The following is an 18,162-nucleotide window of genomic DNA, read 5'->3' as shown; positions in this document are numbered from 1 at the left end:
TGGAAGTCTATGAAGGGTTATCCTCATAATTTTATCATTGGTGATCCTTCCCAAGGCATAACCACAAGATCCTCAACCAAGAAGCAAGCCGAACAAAGCAATGTTGCTTTCTTGTCACAAATGGAGCCTCTCAATGTAAAGCAAGCTCTTGAAGATCCCTCTTGGGTCAAAGACATGGAAGAAGAGCTAGCTCAATTTGACAAGAATGAGGTTTGGACACTTGTACTGAATCCAAATGGTAAGAAGGTAACCGATACAAAGTGGATCTTTAAAAATAAATTGGGTGAGGATGGTAGTATTGTTCGTAACAAGGTTAGATTAATGGCTCAAGGTTACGATCAAGAAGAAGGTATTGATTTCAATGAGTCCTTTGCTCCAGTAGCAAGATTGGAAGCAATTAGGTTGCTTCTTGCCTATGCTGCCCATAAGGGTTTTAGAATGTTCCAAATGGATGCTAAATGTACTTTCCTTAATGGCTTTATAGATAGAGAAGTATTTATGGCTCAACCCCCCGATTTTGAAAATAAAGAATTTCCAAATCATGTTTTCAAACTTTCAAAGGCTCTTTATGGCCTTAGACAAGCTCCAAGAGCTTGGTATGAAAGGCTTAGTGCCTTCTTATTGGAAAATTACTTTTAAAAGGGTACCACCAATATAACTTTATTTATTAATGTATCTAATGATGATATTCTTCTTGTTCAAGTTTATGTGGATGATATAGTGTTTGGATCGGCCAATGAATCCTTGTGTAAAAAGTTTGGAAAACTCATGACTAGTGAGTTTGAAATGAGTTTAATGGGAGAACTAACATTCTTTCTTGGTTTCCAAATTAAAATAATTCCTAGTGGCATTTTTATTCACCAAGGAAAATATGCTAAGGAATTAATCAAGAAATTTGGCCTAGAAAATTCCAAACCTATGGGAACACCAATGCATCCAAATACTAAACTTGAAAAAGATGAAAATGGCAAGGATGTGGATGAAACATGGTATAGAGGAATGATTGGCTCACTTATGTATCTTACCTCCTCTAGGCTGGATATTGTTCAAAGTGTGGGTGTATGTTCAAGGTTTCAATCTCACCCAAAAGAATCCCATCTTTCAGCCGTTAAAAGAATCATTAGATATATTAAGAGAACATGTGATTATGACTTATGGTATCCTAAATCTGATGACTTTTGTGCAGTAGAGTTTTGTGATGCAGATTATGCAGGAGATTGGGTGGATAGAAGGAGCACTTCTGGAATGTGTTGCTTCCTTGGAAGCTCACTTAACATGTGGTCAAATAAGAAACAAGGCACAGTAGCTCTATCCACAGCCGAAGCTGAATATATATCTGCCTTTGCGTGTTGTTCACAATTAATTTGGTTAAAAACTAAGTTGGAGGATTACAAATTAAAGATCAATAGCATACCTTTGTTTTGTGATAATATGAATGCAATAAACATTTCTAAAAATCCTGTTCTGCACTCTAAAACCAAGCACATTGAAGTTAGATATCATTTTATTAGAGAACATGTGCAAAAGGGTACTATTGATATTCAATTTGTGAAATCCGAAGAACAACTTGCTGATATATTCACTAAACCCTTGTGTGAGGATAGGTTCTGTTCACTGAGGAACAGTTTAGGAATGTTAGAATTGAATTCTGTTGATAAATTGTGATTTTTGATGATTCTGTTTGGTTTTGTCTTGTAGGAAGGGAGGAGACAAATCTGGTGGAGCATTGGATAATCAATGAGACAAGGGGAGACTACACCTGGTGCTAGTAAATTTGGTCCCAACAAATCTTTCTTGACCCTATTCATGACTCTGCCCCTCTTTTTTGAAGTCTTCATTTTTTAAAGAATACTTTTTGAAAAGTTGTCACTTCATACCTTGTAGGAAGGAGTTCTTGTCAAATCATAATCTTTTCTCCTACATATTCCCTTGATTCTAGGAATAAATCTCTCATTTTTTAATTTAAAAATATTCCTTGTTGATACCGTGTCATTAATGGTCCATTACCCACTTAACCCTCTCTCCACTCAGCATTAAATGCGATTGTAACCTCCCATCACTCTCCAATACTTTCGACCATCCTTTCATCTTTTCACTCCCTTCTTAACTTTCGTATCATGAAGAAGAAGGTGGCTCCTAAAAGGAGTAGCCACACCCCACATTCTGAAAATTCTCTATTCTCTTCTACTCCTCAAACACACACTCACATTCACATACATTCTACTTCATCTTCATCCCCTTCTTCCCACTCAACAGAAGCCATGAGAAAAAAGATTATTCATCCAAGGTGTTCATCTCACAAGAAAATTGGAAAAGAAAAAGAGCCTGTGATAGAAGAAGAAGAAGAGTTATAATCCTCTCCACCCCATTCACCACCAAGAAAATCAACTCCGCATGCTTCTGGCCGCAGTTCTCAGCATGCAAAAGGCTATGTTCTCCGCAACACTAGAGAACCGCCAAACTTTGAATCTCTGGATTTCAAAAACAAGTTCAACAAGGGCCATTCTCACTTTGATCTGGGCAGATTCAACTCTTGTGCTGCATATGAGTTTCACAATCAAGTTCTGGCTAAACGTCACCTATGTGCCTCTCACATAGTGAATTTGGAGACGCTGACTGCAAAAGGCATCAACTTTGCCACTTTGTTTGATAATCTGAAGTAGACTCCTTTATTCAACATTCAGAAGCCTATTTATCCATCCCTGGTTCGTGAATTCTATGCGAACATGGTGTACCTTGATGGAGCAATCCACTCATATGTCAAGAGGATTCACTTATCTCTGAACAGAGAAACCATCAGCGCTGCATTAGGATATACTGATGAAGGAGCAACTGCTTACATAACTGGAAAGTGGGATTCTCAAGTTGGGATCTCTTATCAGATTGCTCTAAATCAAACTTGTGAAAATTTCTCTGAACTTGATGGGACGATTCTGACGCATAAGGCTCTTGGTCCTGTAAGAGCGCTACTTCACCAAATCATCAATCATATTCTGATGCTTCAGAGTGGCTCTTATCAAAGAGTAACTGTTTGTGATACCTTGGTTCTTTTTGTGATTATTACTTCTTCTCCTATTTCATTTGACTATTTGATGGTGCGTCACATGTGGGAATGTGTACGCAGTGACAAGAAGGCAAATTTGCCTTATGGCATTTTTCTTACATGCATATTTGAACATTTTCATGTTGATTTAACTAATGAGCATGTAGAAAACAAGGTTTCTACCATCAAAGGAGGAGGAGTCTCTGGACCCGTGAAAAGTAACAAAAGAAAACGATATGTGCCCTCTGTATCTTCAGAAAGTGATCTTGAAAGTCGTCCTTCTGAGCCAACGAAGCTTGCTGAAACCATCAAGGACGTTCTAACTGAATTTTCAAACATGTCAAATCTGATGGTACGCTCATACAAAGAAGCTCGCAAGCAGACATATGAAAATGAGAAAGCTTGGACTAAATGCAAGGAAAGGATCAACCTGCTGCTTAAGAGTTTTGAGAAAGACATGGCTACTGATGATGAGAAAAATAAATCTCTTGGCTCAGAGTTTAATCTTTCTGATGATTAATATGCTCTTAGATGCACTTTGAACTTTGTTTCTATTCTTGCTCTTTTTGTTTTGGTATTCTGTAACTGTTAATTAACTGTACTTGGATACCTTGGACCATTATGTTTTTGTAACAACAAATATTTTGCATTTTGGTATGTTATTCTCATTTGTTTTGCAGGTTCCCCCATTGATGATAAAAGGGGAAGGAAAGTTGAAATTGAAAAAAAAAACAAGGGCTGAAATCTGAATCTGAATGATTAATGATTACCCCTGTGTGCGCGCTTCATGTTTTGTTTTCATAGTTTATGATTTATTTGCTCTAATTTCTGCATTATCATGTTCTGATTTTGGTTATACTCTGACATTTTTTTTAAATATGTTATTCTTATGAAGTGTTGTTGTTAATTCTATTCCTCAGAAAATGCTTCATAAAACATGATTTATTGTGTTGTTTTGGTAAAAATGTTACTTGACAGAAAATAATTGTGAACATGTTGATTTAAAAATGTTGACTTTTGTTGCTACAAAAATATTGAAAGTACTATGTTTTAATGAGCAAAAAATGATTAAATATTAATAAATTAGGTTGTGATTATCATGTTATTTCTGCTAAAAAATTAAGATGTTCAATATTTCTAAAATTCTATATGTTGAATACACTGTGACTTTAAGCTTGATTATAAGAATGTTATAAGTAATGCTTTTCTTAATAAATTAATAATGAATATTAAAATATATGCTAAATCAGTAATTCAATTATTACCGTATACAAAAGTTATAATATTTATTAATGTTAAATATTTTATATATTCATGTTAATTAATAAAATATATTTATGTTAACATTATGCTAAATATGTCGTTAAATTAAAATTTGTTACATATTTATGAATATAGTATTATATTATTAATAAAAATAGTATGATAATAAGATTAATATTAATAATATATATAATTAATATTAACATTAATGAGATATATATAACTTACGGTACATATATTATTAAATAATATTTATATAACTTATTCTGAATATATATTTATAAAGTAATCTTAATTATGAATACAGTGTTTGTAATTTGGGAGATATTTTGATAAAAATGTTTAAAACGTCTTTTTTTAAAAGACGTTTGTTATTAACTAAAATTTAATACATATAATTAATTAAACTATATTATTTTTGTTAAAATTATATCAGACAAATTGATTTGGTCAAAAAATTAGTAAACGAAACCTTAAACCAATTTAAATTAATACTTTTTTTATAAAAAATGATTACAATAACCTTATTATAGAAAATGACTAAAATATTTTTTATTATATATTTTTTTTAGTTTTAGAAATCCTAAATTCTAACTCTATAACGACAACCACCACCACCATAGCTGTACTATCCGCCCCCACCACCCCCATACTATCCACTGTAGTACCTATCGCACTATCCACCTCCACGACCATGTTATCTATCACACTATTCTCTACCGACCCTACTATCCACTATACTACAAGCCCTCCTCCCCTAACTCATCTACCACAGGATCCACCTCGACCACCTCATTCGTAGCAACAACAAGAAGGGTACGTTGGAAGTTTCTCAATAGCACGGTTGTTGGAGTTGGGGCCAACCCAGTTTTAGTTTCTATTTTAGAATCTGACCACACCAATGACAAGCAACGCTCAGCAACCACAGAATAACGAGGAATCACATACAGGTTTTGTTTGGAGTCAAGTAGAATCTAGTCGTATGTCACTATATGCTCGTGGTCCTAGCTGGCAAGTCTCTTGCGCGATTGTCTACAGATTTCAGGGATAGTTGCCCTGACATTGACATTGGCTTCCGCTACACACATGAGAAGGCTGATACACACTCGAACAAACAGGCTTGGCAAATGCGCGAAAAAAACACACGTAGTGACTCGGATGAAGAAGATGAGGAGGGATCTGAAGACGCAAGAATGGGTGACAATAACGACGTTGATGATGATGACTCCCACGTGTTAGTGTAGGCAGTAACCACGAATGCGATAGTGGGCATGAGAGGGCATAAATTTGAGGATAATGTATATTTATCATTTCTTAAGTTATAGATGTTACACACGCGCCTATTGGGAATTTGGGTTTCAAAACAGAGAGTAAATGACCATTTGTACCCACTAAAGACATAAACGCTAACAAATGTAACCATAGAATAAGAAAACTCATCTTGTAATCACGGAAGATGACCTCCGTATGCCAGAAATATCCTGACCTTGGTTACGCACTTGGTCCGTTAATATCCGAACCTACGTAGCAACAAAATCACTCCAAACCTATCTATGTGTAACCCATTTTTTTATTAAGAAATAGAAAAAAAAAAACCCTTACACCCTCTCTGTGCCCTAGCAAAGCTCCATTGTTGTCACCACTGTCATTCCAAATCGAAGAAGAAGACCAGAGCACCTCCATTCCACAACAGAGACATTTTTCCAGTTTAATCAAGTCGTTGCTTCACTACCCGCAAGCCAGCATTGTCTGCATCTCGCCGTCCACACTATCCGTAGCCCACCATTGTTGTATGCATCTCGTTGTCCACTATCCATAGCCCACCATCGTTACTACTCCATAGAGAACAGAGGTATGTCATACCAGTTTTTTATCTTAGAATGTTTTCAGAATTTTTGAGTTAGGGTTAGATTTTCAATTGCTATGTTGTTGTCTGTAATTACATGGGATGGTACCTTACATTTATACTATATTGGTTGCAGGGTTACTCTGTATTAATCATAGGGGGAGATTTGAGCGAGGTCCATGTGAGAAGTTTGGGTATGTTAGTGGGGAAGTAACAGAGATTGAAAGGGTTATTGTGGATACTCTCAATGGATTTTTCATAAATGATTTGCTAAGGGACATTGGATATACATCCATTACTGATATGCAAAAGGTACCTAATACATTTAAGAATTTTAATAAGTTAAAATATTATTCATATATTCTGTTAGTAATCAATGATGAGTTAATTGTTAGTGATTATTTTGAGTTGGAAAACCTGTTAGCGATTAATGAATTTTTGTGTTTGAATCCTATATTATTCATCTGTGTTGTTATTCAACCTCTTACAAGTTCTACATATTGTTCTATCAGTTAAAAAGCAAGCAAAAATATTAAATATGATTGTATAAATTTAAATTATTGTCTCCATCTGAAGAGTACATGGGAGTACACCGGAGTACGCACTCTTGAAAACTCATAAAAAATGAGATAAAATGATATGTTAAAATTATTTATTTAATTATGTGTAACATAATATTGAGTTGAGTTGTATCGTTCTTGAATTACTTGGATATGTATTAATCATCTGTGTTGTTATTTAGTTAATATCTGTGGTTTAATTGTTATACATGCTTGTGTTGTTAGGGATTAATACCTACCCTAGCAGAGATGTATCCAGGAGTCAACCACAGATTTTGTGCCATTTATATATGGCAAAATTATAGAAAAAAAGTGGAATGACTTACAAATGAAAATGTGTATGTGGGCATGTACCAAGGTGACTACTACCCAAGATTTTGATGCTACCATGAAAAGACTTAAGAAAATCAACGTTCGAACTTGAAAATACCTAGACAAGATCAAACCCAAGCAATGGAGTAGGGCTCATTTCAGTGAATATCCAAAGGTGGACAACTACACAAATAATAATTGTGAGAGATTTAATAGTAAGGTTAAATACACATAGTTGTTTCAAGCGGTAGCAGCAACTCAAGCGGGAGCAGCAACTCAACTCCAAAATCATCGTTGTTTAGTTTATGAAAACTACTTATTTTACTGTATTACTTCAACCTTGTTTTAATCTAAATTAGACTTTTAGGCTTGTTTTTTGGTATGTTTCATGTAATCAAGAGAGATGACAGACTCTTTTGTTTCATTCTATTGTTATGATGTTCTGAGCACAGTCTCTAGGCTCTTTAATTTTATTTTGGTAATATGAGGTACTCTTTAACAAATACTACACTCTTGTGTTTCTCTATGAATCCACAATGTATCACAAATTGAAGTTTGTTTTAACCTTTAAAGATAGTGTTATATAATTATAAATTTGTGTTGCAAATTAATACATGACAAATGCATATTTTAGACAGCATCTCATTAATCTTGCAAGACCTGTTTAGTCAAATAAAGCAAATACACATGATTATCTATGCCATCTAATTAATCATTCATGACTACTCCTATCAAATATAACAAACTGAATTGGTTCAAACTAGTTTGTCATTCTTAACAACAAACAATGCTCATAAACAACAATCTCCAGATTACATTAATCCTATATTTTTATCACTAAATACAAATTACAAGTTAAACAAAACACAGCCACCAATGCTATAGTTACAAGGAACACTCTACTTGTTCTAACTTTGCCCTGAGTTTTTTCATTTTTCTTGCAATCATGGAGAAGCTTTCTTGATTCTCCCTTTTAACTGCAGTGATTGTCAACCCATCTTCACATATTGCATAAGAATGCTCTATATTTTTTTTAGCTAATGATCTTGCAAGACCTTCCCAATCTTCTTCGATCTCATCCACCACATAAAGTATTTGCAGTCTTTTGTCTGAAAAATTAAAATACCCATGCCCATCCAACTGTCAACGAAAATAAAAAAAAATAGAACCTTCACAAAAAAGAAAAAAGAAAAAAGAAAAAAGAAAGATGCTAAGCCATTACCTTCCAGAGAGGACATCGGATGAACCATCTATTTGGGTTTGTTACCGTGCCATATTCCATTAACGCAACCTCTAGTCCACAGAAGCATCTTCCTTCAAGCTTCTTTTCCTTCTTCTTCCTCGAACTCGAAGTATTGCTGCAACTTACATTACTTATAGCAGAGTTATATCTGCGCAGAGACATGGCCAGGGGTTAGAGGGTTTTTCTTTGTCAGTGTTCGTGTTTGAGGAAGAAACGAAAATGAAATGGTTTCAATTTCTGGGTTAGAGTAAACATTGGAGAAGAAAGGAACAAGAAAGGCATGCTAGGGTTTCAGTTTTTGTAGAGGTATACATTGGATTACACGTAGATAGGTTTGGAGTGGTTTTGTTGCCACGTAGGTTCGGATATTAACGGACCAAGTGCGTAACTAAGGTCAGGGTATTTCTGGCACACGGAGGTCATCTTCCGTAGTTACCAGGTGAGTTTCCTTCTTCTATGGTTACATTTGTCAGCATTTGTATCTTTCGTGGGTACAAATGGTCATTTACTCTCAAAACAGAATAAATTAAGGTGTGATTTGGTAAAATTTTTTGAAGAGTTGTTTGTGTGTTTCGTTTTGCGTTTGGTAAATTAAAGAACTCATGTACTTATGCTTTCAGTTTTTAAAAGTTAGAAGTGCTTTTAAAATCACCTAAAAGAAAACTTTTTAAAATTGACTTATGCTTATCAAAATTAAAAAAATCTAATATAATCTCGTACATTAATTAATATTTAAATTTAATTCTTATATTAATATTTATTATAATATTTTTAAATTTTAAAAACTATTTTATGAAATGTATTTATTATTTATATTTATTAAAAATTATTTTTAATTTAATTTACTAAATACATATGCTATAATTTTAAAAAAATTAATTTTTAAAAATTAAATTTTATAAGCCATTTTTAAAAAAGTAAAAATTTTAGTAAATTAAGCCTAAATCTAAACTCATATGTGACTCCAATAAAAATTTGGTTGATTATTAGTTTTATTGGTTAGGTAGTACTACTTAAATTTTGGTAAACTGAGAAGTTTACTAGAAATTTAATTTGACGTACTAAAAAAGCTTTTATCCTTATCATTATTGAATCAATAAAGTTAATTAAAAAGGAGGATTACACACCCTTCTAATTAATTTTTTTATATCAAACTAAAGGTGAAAATCCTTATTTTACTCTCTAAAGTGAGATGACCTAATGATGATCATTTCCCTTATTTTATTTTTTTATAGTTTTATTATTGTAAGATATAAGATATTAAAGGAATTGAAGGTTGGTGCATACAACTTTGATCAACAAAAAAAGAAAAATGGAAAACTAAAATGTAATAATTATGCAATAAAGGCTAATAACTATATATGATGGGTGAGGAGTAATGGTGACGCAAAAGGGCAATGCCATGATTCCACATTCATCGCCATTTGAGGGGGCATCATCATCATCAACTACCAAGAAAGAGGTGGTTACCTTCCTTGCCGTCCAAGTTCATGTAATTTGATCAACACATATAACATTTACATATGTAGTTATATACACACATAGAATAATAATGGTTTATGCATGTTGTCTTTCCTATTGAACTTGGAAAGGCCATATTAGTACATAAAGTAAATCTAATTCACTTCTAGAAGAACAAAAGGATAAAAAGAAAATAAAATAATAATAAAATAAAATAAAAGAACCCCTTAGAAAGTATGTAGTACTACTAGCTTAGCTAGCTATATCTTTCTCTAGTCATTTCAATCATGATTATTTATCACAAAAACACGATATATATGAATGTGTTATGTTTATCGTAACATCTTAACCACCAGAGCAATATATTAGATAGCTGGAATATATGAATTAGTTATCCAGTGTTTCTCCAAATTAAGTAACGATGGCAATCATTATATCACAGATTGCTTTTGCGACTTAGATAGATGGCTTTTATTTTAGTCCCAACATATGTTTCTAATTATTAAAAGTAAAAATAAATTCGTAACAGCATGATTGCCAGGCTGTGGTCTTTTTGCTTGCACATGAAACAACCTAATATATTGCTCAAATTATTGGTGGACCTGCCCTTGCCCTTGCCCCTGGCCCTCACTCACTCAACAAATTCCAAACCCTTTAATTTGTTGTTTTCTAAAGTATAATACTAATAAAACAAGACAAGGGGTGATTAGCTTAATTATTCAATTAGGAAGATTAGGACATGGCAGAAACCTTATAGGCACAGCATAAATTTGTGGTGGTGATGCTAATTATTGCATCACATACCAAATGAAGGGATACTCTTGGTGCATAAACATCCTACATTAATCGTAAGGTTCGAATAAGGATCACATTCAAAGAATATAATGTAGACAGTTTAACCTAATAATTGTATTAGTGATTGATGCTTTGAATTTGTAGGCAACTCAATTGTTACTCTAAAGTTTCTCTTATGCTATGTTTGTTTGAAGAGAAAATAGAAGGAAAGAAAAGAGAGGAAAGAAAAGAGGAAGAAAAATGATTATTTTCTATTATTTGGTTGTGAAGAGAAATTGAAAAGAAAAGAAAAGGGAGAAAAAACTTATTTTCTCTTGTCACTTCCAATATTACTCCTTCATTTTTTTAAATATATTTTATATTACAAGAGTAAAATTATTTTTTTATAACATTTTTTTTCTTATTTTTCTTTCATCCAAACACATCTAATAAAAATAAAAATCCACTTAATTTCTTTCCTTTCTATTTCTTTCCTTTCTATTTCTTTTCTTCCAACCAAATTAATGTACCAAATGAATAAAAGCAACAAAAACAAATGGCATACCGAAGTTTCTTCATTAAAATGCTAAGCTACCACACTCCCAAAGAATTTCCTATGATGTCAACTAGTTGCTACATGAACCAATAATAAAATTACTTCAAGGTATGGTCATGCCATCCTTGAAAACATGGAAAAATGCAACAGCATTATTGCTGTCCTCAATTATTCAAAGACCATGCAAATAGGCCACATAAACCATGCAGGTCCAAAATATGATCCTCATATTAAAGCCCTCTATCATAATAAGCTCAAGCTCCATGACCACACAATATCATAAGATCAATGTTCCTTGTTTTCTATTGAAACTGATTAGACATAAGATTGTACGTTTTCAGAGAGGAAATAAATGTTACCATCCGACACCTAAACATAAAGTAACATACTATATACATAGCATGTACAAGGTTACATGGACAAAGAAATAAGGAACTTGCCACGCACATTATAATCAAATCGTTGAGATAATTCAATCTTTGTTGAATGTAGAGAAGAGAAGCAAGTAGAATCATCATAGAGATAAATCAACATAATCTGAGCCTAAAGCATGATCTCTGATGTAATCATAATCATAGAGATAAATCACCACCCTCCACCCTCCTTGTTTGGATTAATTAGAGTTTGAGGGTGAAAGGCTTGAAATGCAACTTGTCTTCTTGGCTTCTTTGGCTGGTGATTGTGATTTCAACTGAGGATTCTTTGATAATTCAGATGGATACTGGACCTTAACTTCCACCAACCAATTAGATGCATATCACCTGCTAAGGCATCATATACACCTTCCAAGAAACAAGGGTAAGGACCTGCAATTTTGTCAAAATAAGCATCCTATAAAGTGAGCTGCAATGATATGTTAACAAGTTCTGTCGTTTCTTCATGTTGGTATGAATATGAAGCTCCAGGTGAAAGCACATCCATCTCCATGAAGACCTTTGTGTTATGGTTGTTTGAGGATTCATGACGAATTGCGTCCATATAGACATCGAGTCTTTTGTGGAGTTCATTTAACTTGAGTGATTTCTTGCTGAGGCTTAACAATTTTGAAGGTTGATTCTTCTTTTTTATTGCTGCAGCCAGCTCAACCTTTGAGTACTTATAGTATGGAATGTCATATAAACTCATCTGGGTCTTGAGATCCATGGGGCTCCATTGTGCATCCAAAAACAAAGGCAAGAAGAACATGTTTGTTTCATTTGAGATACTAGATATGCTACCTAACATGAGACTCCTCTGCTTTATGGTGAACACATTTGGAAAGTGTAAAGATATCAGAGAATTGCATACCTCCGACACTGAATCAACCACACCAACACACCCAATCATGCAAAGTTTATTTGTTGAGGACTCCCATCTTCTCTCTACAGATAAAGGCATGCCTGAGAGGCCGGTTCTTGCTCATTCTGTAAATTCATCCATGGTTGGAAATGCTCTTAGAACTGCAGAAACTCTTGCACTTTCAATATTATTGTCATTTGTTTGCTCATCACAGATAAGGTTCTGAAAGACCATCCTATAGTTTCCATCATTCCAAGCAGAATCAGATGGAGAAAACTGCAAAAACGAAAGCTACTTTTGAATGGTTTTGATCCATCTGCTGCCAAGTCTTGTTTATATGGATGAAGATCACAAGATCTATACTTTAATTCCGAGCTGAATTGATACATGACATTAGCATAACCATTTAACTGAGAAGAAATATGAACATTATCAAAGTATGCCAAGCTTCTTTCTTGGTTTAAGCTTTGCGTTTCGCCTCTTATGGCTCTTCTCTTCAAGCTGGAGGATTGAGGGTATTGAAGAACAAGTAGAATACGATCATCTTCTAAAAGACTATATTCTAGATAATAGTCATTCCAATCATCAATGAATGGTTTTGATATAGGTAAAGTTGTGTTTCCCAAGAGACACAACAAATGCTCTTTCCCATTCTCATGATCATTGGTTTGTAAAAGTATACACCTTCAAAGGAAATTGTGAAAAAAGATAAACCAGGCCTAATTATGAAAGGCGGAGATGAACTAGTTGGAAGAATTGGGACTTCAGAAGATATGCCTATGGACATTGTCCCTCCAAGACTAACTGTGTTTTCAAAGTGAGGAACTGAACTAATGTCCATCACTTTGAAAGTGACCAGTTTTGTGGGAAAACCATGTCCCTCGAACGACATCAAGGTTATGGCCATCCTCCTGCTCCCAATCTCCATTGGTGAATGAAAGTTCACTCTTGATTCTGATGCCTCTATTGTCGTCAGGACTTAACTTAGATGCCAGAGATAGGTGTGAGCTGCAATGCTTTTCTATTTCGGCAGCGCGGTTATAGTTAGTGAAGATTTTTGAAGAGCCATCCAAGTTGTGGTTGTAGGAAGCAGATAAACTTAGGATCACAAAGAGGTGTGTGAAGGCAGCAAGATTTCGAATTGAAATTTTGATTTTCATTTCGTGAAAATGCAGTATTTCCAAGAGGGTGATTTTTATCTTTTCTACTTCCCAGACTCACCAAATTGGAAATTTAATAGTCCTAAACGGCACAAAAGTAAAATCAAGCCAATAAGTCAAACTGAGAGAATACTGAACCAAGCTTAATGCTCATGCATTTGGTCATTATAAATGGTAGATTGATATATAAATGGTAAGGGGACATATTTCAACATACATGCAAAAAGAGAGAGAAATTGAATCAGGTTGATGATTATGCATTGGTCATCTTTTCTTGTTATATGAAAACTAAGAAGCACTTATAGAAGTTATTCACTTAAAATGATATGCAAAATGGTTAAAAGAACACTTTCTGACCTCATAAGAGTTTGTTATGAGCGAGTGTATGTCACTGTTCTTTTCTGACTTTGTCCTCTATATGAAGTGATTGATCTCTTTCTCTAAAGTGGAAGAATTTAAATGAAGAGTTCTCCTTCAAGTTCAAGAGTAGCAGACTTTCAAATTTCCATGGCAAGGCTCTAAGGAGTTAACCAGAATAGTTTTGCTGTTATATTTGTCTGTTGAGATTTAACTATTGAATTGAGTGGCTAACTAACTAGCTAGCTTTGACTTTGATTTGAGTTGACAATTGCATTTTTGTTTTCTACTATTTTTTTTTTTCTGGTAAATGATAAGAATACTGAACATTAAGACGTGCAATAACATGGATTATATAATATAATGTTCAAATAAGGCAGGTAGGTAACCATGGAAATTTACAATTGCTTAGTTGTCGTTATAATTTTTATCTTCAGCTCATTTTAATTTTTAAGCCTTAAAAATATAAGATAGACCTTAAAATTACAAAGACATAGCATAAAACTTACAAGCATATGCGTGTTAATATTCATAGCACACTTATTGATACAAAATCAAGAAAACAAGGCAAACATTGTGAATTGACGAACACAAAGGAAACAAGGAAGAAATAATTTCAGAAAAAAAAGACTTCAAGGACTTTTTGGCTTGAGATAATTCCAGCTTTGTTGAATGCTGATCACACATGTAAATAAAACCATAATGATGGGAATCATGATATCAAAAATGGAAAAGAAATCTGATCCCACTTGGTTGTTGATGAATGCATCACCACCATCACTAACAAATGGATCCACCAAAGGATCTCTGATGTAGTCATAGAAATGTATAACAAGTCTCAGCAATGTGAGTCCAAAATAGTATGTTTTCCTCAAAGACTTCACTTGACATCTCCAAGCTTTGTTCTCAATGACTTGAGGCATCAAGAAGAAATCCTGCATCTTTGAGGCCAGAATCCTCGGATTAATCATTAACATTGCAGGTAAAAGATAATAGGCAATAGGTTTGTTCTTAACTTCTGACACCTTTTGATACTGCTTTATAGTGAGAAGGAAAGAAACCAACACTAGAAACCTTGTTGAGGTTTGCAATGCTTCCAACAAGGCTTGTTGATACCCATTGAACCCATAAGGAAAATTTCTAAAAGAATATTCATTTGATCCAAAGAGGAGCTCATTGGTCCTTATCAACTCTGCACCATAACCAAACATCAGCAGGGAAAGCGTCCCAAGAGACATATAAGGAATGCAGCCTTCATTTGTATTCATATACTGAAGTTGGCTCCAAATTATGGCTACTGCTGCAAGGGAAATGAGAAGCCTTAGAGCACATTCAAAGATTTTCCTGAAGGCATAGTTTTGTTCACTCTTGTCGTATGGAATTGAAGTTTTGAAAGTGATAGGCTCGAAATGCAGCGCGTCTTCTTTGCTCCTTTGGCTAGTGATGGTCATTTCAACTGAGGGAAACTTCAGCCATCTTGTTGATTCAGAAGGATACTGAACCTTAACTTCCACCAAACAATCTAGGCCATGCTCAACACTGCTTTTATCATATGATGAAACCTTTCTGCAACCAATCAGATACATATCACCTGCTAAGGGATCATAAATACCTTCCAAGAAGTAAGGGAAAGTAACTGCATTTTCATCAAAATATCTTTCAGAGAAAGTCATATGCAATGATATATTAAAGAGATTCTTCTCTTCTGGTTCTGTTGTTTCATGTTGATATGAAATCTCAAGTGAAAGCACTTCCATCCGTATGAGGACCCTTGAGTTCTGGTTGCTCAAGGATTGATGATGAATTGAAATCCCCTGGACATTGAGTTTATTGGAGAGGAAATCAAATGAAGCATGCAAATCTTGTCCATCCACCAGAGTTGGATACTTCAGGAACAATTTCTTGATAAAGGTGAACAATTTGGAGGGTTAATTCTTCTTTTTGTTTGCTGCAGCTAGCTCAACCTTTGAGTAATTATAGTATGGATTGTTATACGTGTAAATAGTCTCATTGTAGACATGATACAAGATAGGGCGCAATGGCTTCGTTTGATCCATGTAGCCAATTCCATCCAGTGGGATAAGGCGCTGTTGTTGTTGTTCATATTGCGGATTGTTATACAGACCAAGGTTCTTAAGTTCCGAAGGGCGCCATAATGAATCGAACAACAAAGGCAAGAAGGACGTGTTTGTTTCATTTTTGATGCTATATATGCTACCTAGCATTACACTCCTCTGTTTGATGGAGAACACATTTGGAAAGTGTAAAGATATCTGGTAGTTGCATTCTTCTGAGTCTAACACTGAACTAACACACCCAGTCATGCAAAGTTTTCTTGTTGCGGAATTCCAAGTTCCCTCTGCGAATAGAGTCAGGCCTGAGAGACCTGTTCTTTCTTGCCATGCATATATAGGAGAGGATGCAGGGAATGCTCTTAGAACTGCAGAAACTCTTGCAGTTTGGACATCGTTGGTAGATGCTTCCTCCTCACACATAAGAATCTGAAAAAGCAGCCTAAAGTTTTCTTGAGTCCAATTGGAACTAAATTCTTTTCCAAGATGGAAAGGGCCTAGTTTGCTAGCAACATGTCTATCATTATAGTTTTGGAGAACATCAAAAGGTTGCTGTATAACTTGCCCAAGAAAACTGCAAAAGCCGTAGCCAGCATCCAATGATTTTGCTCCATGTGTTGTCAGTTCTTGTTGATATGGATAAAGATCACAAGATGTGGACTTCAATTCAGAGCTGAATTGATAGCTGGAGTAGTGCCTCAGCTGGGAAGAAATATGAACATTATCAAAGTATGCCAAGCTTCCTTCTTGCTTCAAGCTTTGCATTTCGCCTCTTACAACTCTGCTTGTCAAATTGAACGTTTGAGGGTACCGAAGAACAAGTAAAATCTGGTCATCTTGTATGATAGTGTAATCTAGAAGATTATCATTACAATCATAGTTGAATGGTTCTGGTACTGGTACTGGTAAAGTTGTGTTTCCCAAGAGACACATCAAATGCTCATTCCCATTCTCATTGCTTTGTAAGTATACACCTTCAAATGCAATTTTGAGAACAGATAAGCCAGGCCTCTTTGTGAAAGGACAACATTTGTGGGTTCGAAAATTTCGACCTTCACCAGATATGCCTATATACATTATGCCTCCAAGACTCACTGTATTTTCAAAGTGAGGGACTGAACTAACGTCCACCACTTTGAAAGAGACTAGTTTTAAGGCCAAACTGTGTTCAAACCTGTTGCTTTGGTTGAATGGCATCAAGGTTGCATGTCCATCCTCCTGCTCCCAATCTCCATAGTTGAAAGAAAGTTCTCTCTTGATTTTGATACCTCTATTGGCATCAGGGCTTAACTTAGATGCCAAGGATAAGTATGAGCTGCAATGTTTTCCTATTTCGGCTGCGCGACCATAGTAGGTGAAGATTTCTGAAGACTCATCCAAGTTGTGGTTGTAGGAAGCAGATAAACTTAAATCATACAAAACAAGACAATAATGCCGAATGAGATGAATTGAATGAGGTTAATGATTGTGCAAAGTTCATTTTGTTTTTCCTAGTTACATGAAACTAAGAAACACTTGTACAGAATATATAGTAGATTGATATATAAAATGCTTAAAAGAACAGATTGAAAACACCTTAATCATTAACTGACACTGACCTGAAAGAGCTTGTTACCAGCGTGTGTGTGTCACTCACTATCATCCTGTGACTTTATCATAACATATACGAAGTGATTGATCTCTTTCTATGATTGATTGGAAGAACTTAAATGAGGAGATTTCCTTCAAGTTCAAAGTTTATTGAACTTCGAAATTGAAAGTCAACGCTGCTCCTATCAGTTATGATACAAACAAAAGTAAGAAGTTGACCACCATAAAGGTTTGACTTCGATATTTGTATTTTATTTGAGTCCTGCTAGAAAGCCAATGGGATATCTTTATAATGTCGTTTATTTTGCCCAATAAAAATTAAAATGAAAATCAACCCACATCTATTTATAATATATAAAAGTTGATACAAATTCTCTCCGCAATGAGTTTAAACCATCTTTTCTTTGCTAATGATACCACATCAGCAATTTTAATGACTTGGTAAAAGATGAAAATCAACCAATCACTATTTAGAAAAATAAAATGTTTTAAAAAAATTAAAAAAAATTCTTATTTATTATTATTCAATTGAAACATCAAGTACTAATTAAATGCAATAAACATACATTAAAAGTGTCATAATAATAATAATTATAATAAATTTCAGTTACAAATATTCAAATTTTACAACTTATACATAATAATAC

The 18,162-nt window shown here is 34.3% G+C and overlaps 2 protein-coding genes across 4 annotated transcripts; both read right to left on the bottom strand.

Moving 5' to 3' along the window:
• Positions 1-7,843: 7,843 nt before the first annotated feature.
• Positions 7,844-13,962, bottom strand: LOC110280494 (uncharacterized). Of its 3 annotated transcripts, XM_052253635.1 has the most exons (3): positions 13,854-13,962; positions 8,247-8,415; positions 7,844-8,164 (listed from the first exon to the last, which is right to left on the bottom strand). In XM_052253635.1, the coding sequence occupies exons 1-3, from the start codon at positions 13,856-13,858 to the stop codon at positions 7,910-7,912; spliced, it is 429 nt and encodes a 142-aa protein (XP_052109595.1). In that variant the 5' UTR covers positions 13,859-13,962; the 3' UTR covers positions 7,844-7,909. The 3 variants fall into 3 exon arrangements, 2 of the variants coding, with proteins under 2 accessions (XP_052109595.1, XP_020997221.1); XR_002374840.2 differs by lacking the exon at positions 13,854-13,962 and having other exon boundaries at positions 7,844-8,133; positions 8,247-8,529; XM_021141562.2 differs by lacking the exon at positions 13,854-13,962 and having other exon boundaries at positions 8,247-8,529.
• A 477-nt stretch (positions 13,963-14,439) lies between these two features.
• Positions 14,440-17,648, bottom strand: LOC107471308 (uncharacterized). The gene is made up of 2 exons (XM_016090755.2): positions 17,524-17,648; positions 14,440-17,330 (listed from the first exon to the last, which is right to left on the bottom strand). Exons 1-2 carry the CDS (start codon positions 17,565-17,567, stop codon positions 15,782-15,784), a joined length of 1,593 nt encoding a protein of 530 aa, XP_015946241.1. The 5' UTR covers positions 17,568-17,648; the 3' UTR covers positions 14,440-15,781.
• Positions 17,649-18,162: the final 514 nt, after the last annotated feature.

Source organism: Arachis duranensis, chromosome 1 (assembly GCF_000817695.3).
Source record: "Arachis duranensis cultivar V14167 chromosome 1, aradu.V14167.gnm2.J7QH, whole genome shotgun sequence".
NCBI classification, from domain to species: Eukaryota; Viridiplantae; Streptophyta; class Magnoliopsida; order Fabales; family Fabaceae; genus Arachis; species Arachis duranensis.
The sequence above is the reverse complement of the archived record's forward strand: the minus strand, read 5'-3'. Positions and strand labels throughout refer to the sequence as shown.

Excerpts from the sequence above, each read along its gene's own strand:
- LOC107471308 (XM_016090755.2), bottom strand. The coding sequence starts at position 17,567 with ATGATAGTGAGTGACACACACACGCTGGTAACAAGCTCTTTCAG. Across the intron at positions 17,331-17,523 it reads CTGGTAACAAGCTCTTTCAG|TTTATCTGCTTCCTACAACC; the intron begins GTCAGTGTCAGT and ends GTATGATTTAAG.
- LOC110280494 (XM_021141562.2), bottom strand. The coding sequence starts at position 8,429 with ATGTCTCTGCGCAGATATAACTCTGCTATAAGTAATGTAAGTTGCAGC. Across the intron at positions 8,165-8,246 it reads TCCGATGTCCTCTCTGGAAG|TTGGATGGGCATGGGTATTT; the intron begins GTAATGGCTTAG and ends TTTCGTTGACAG.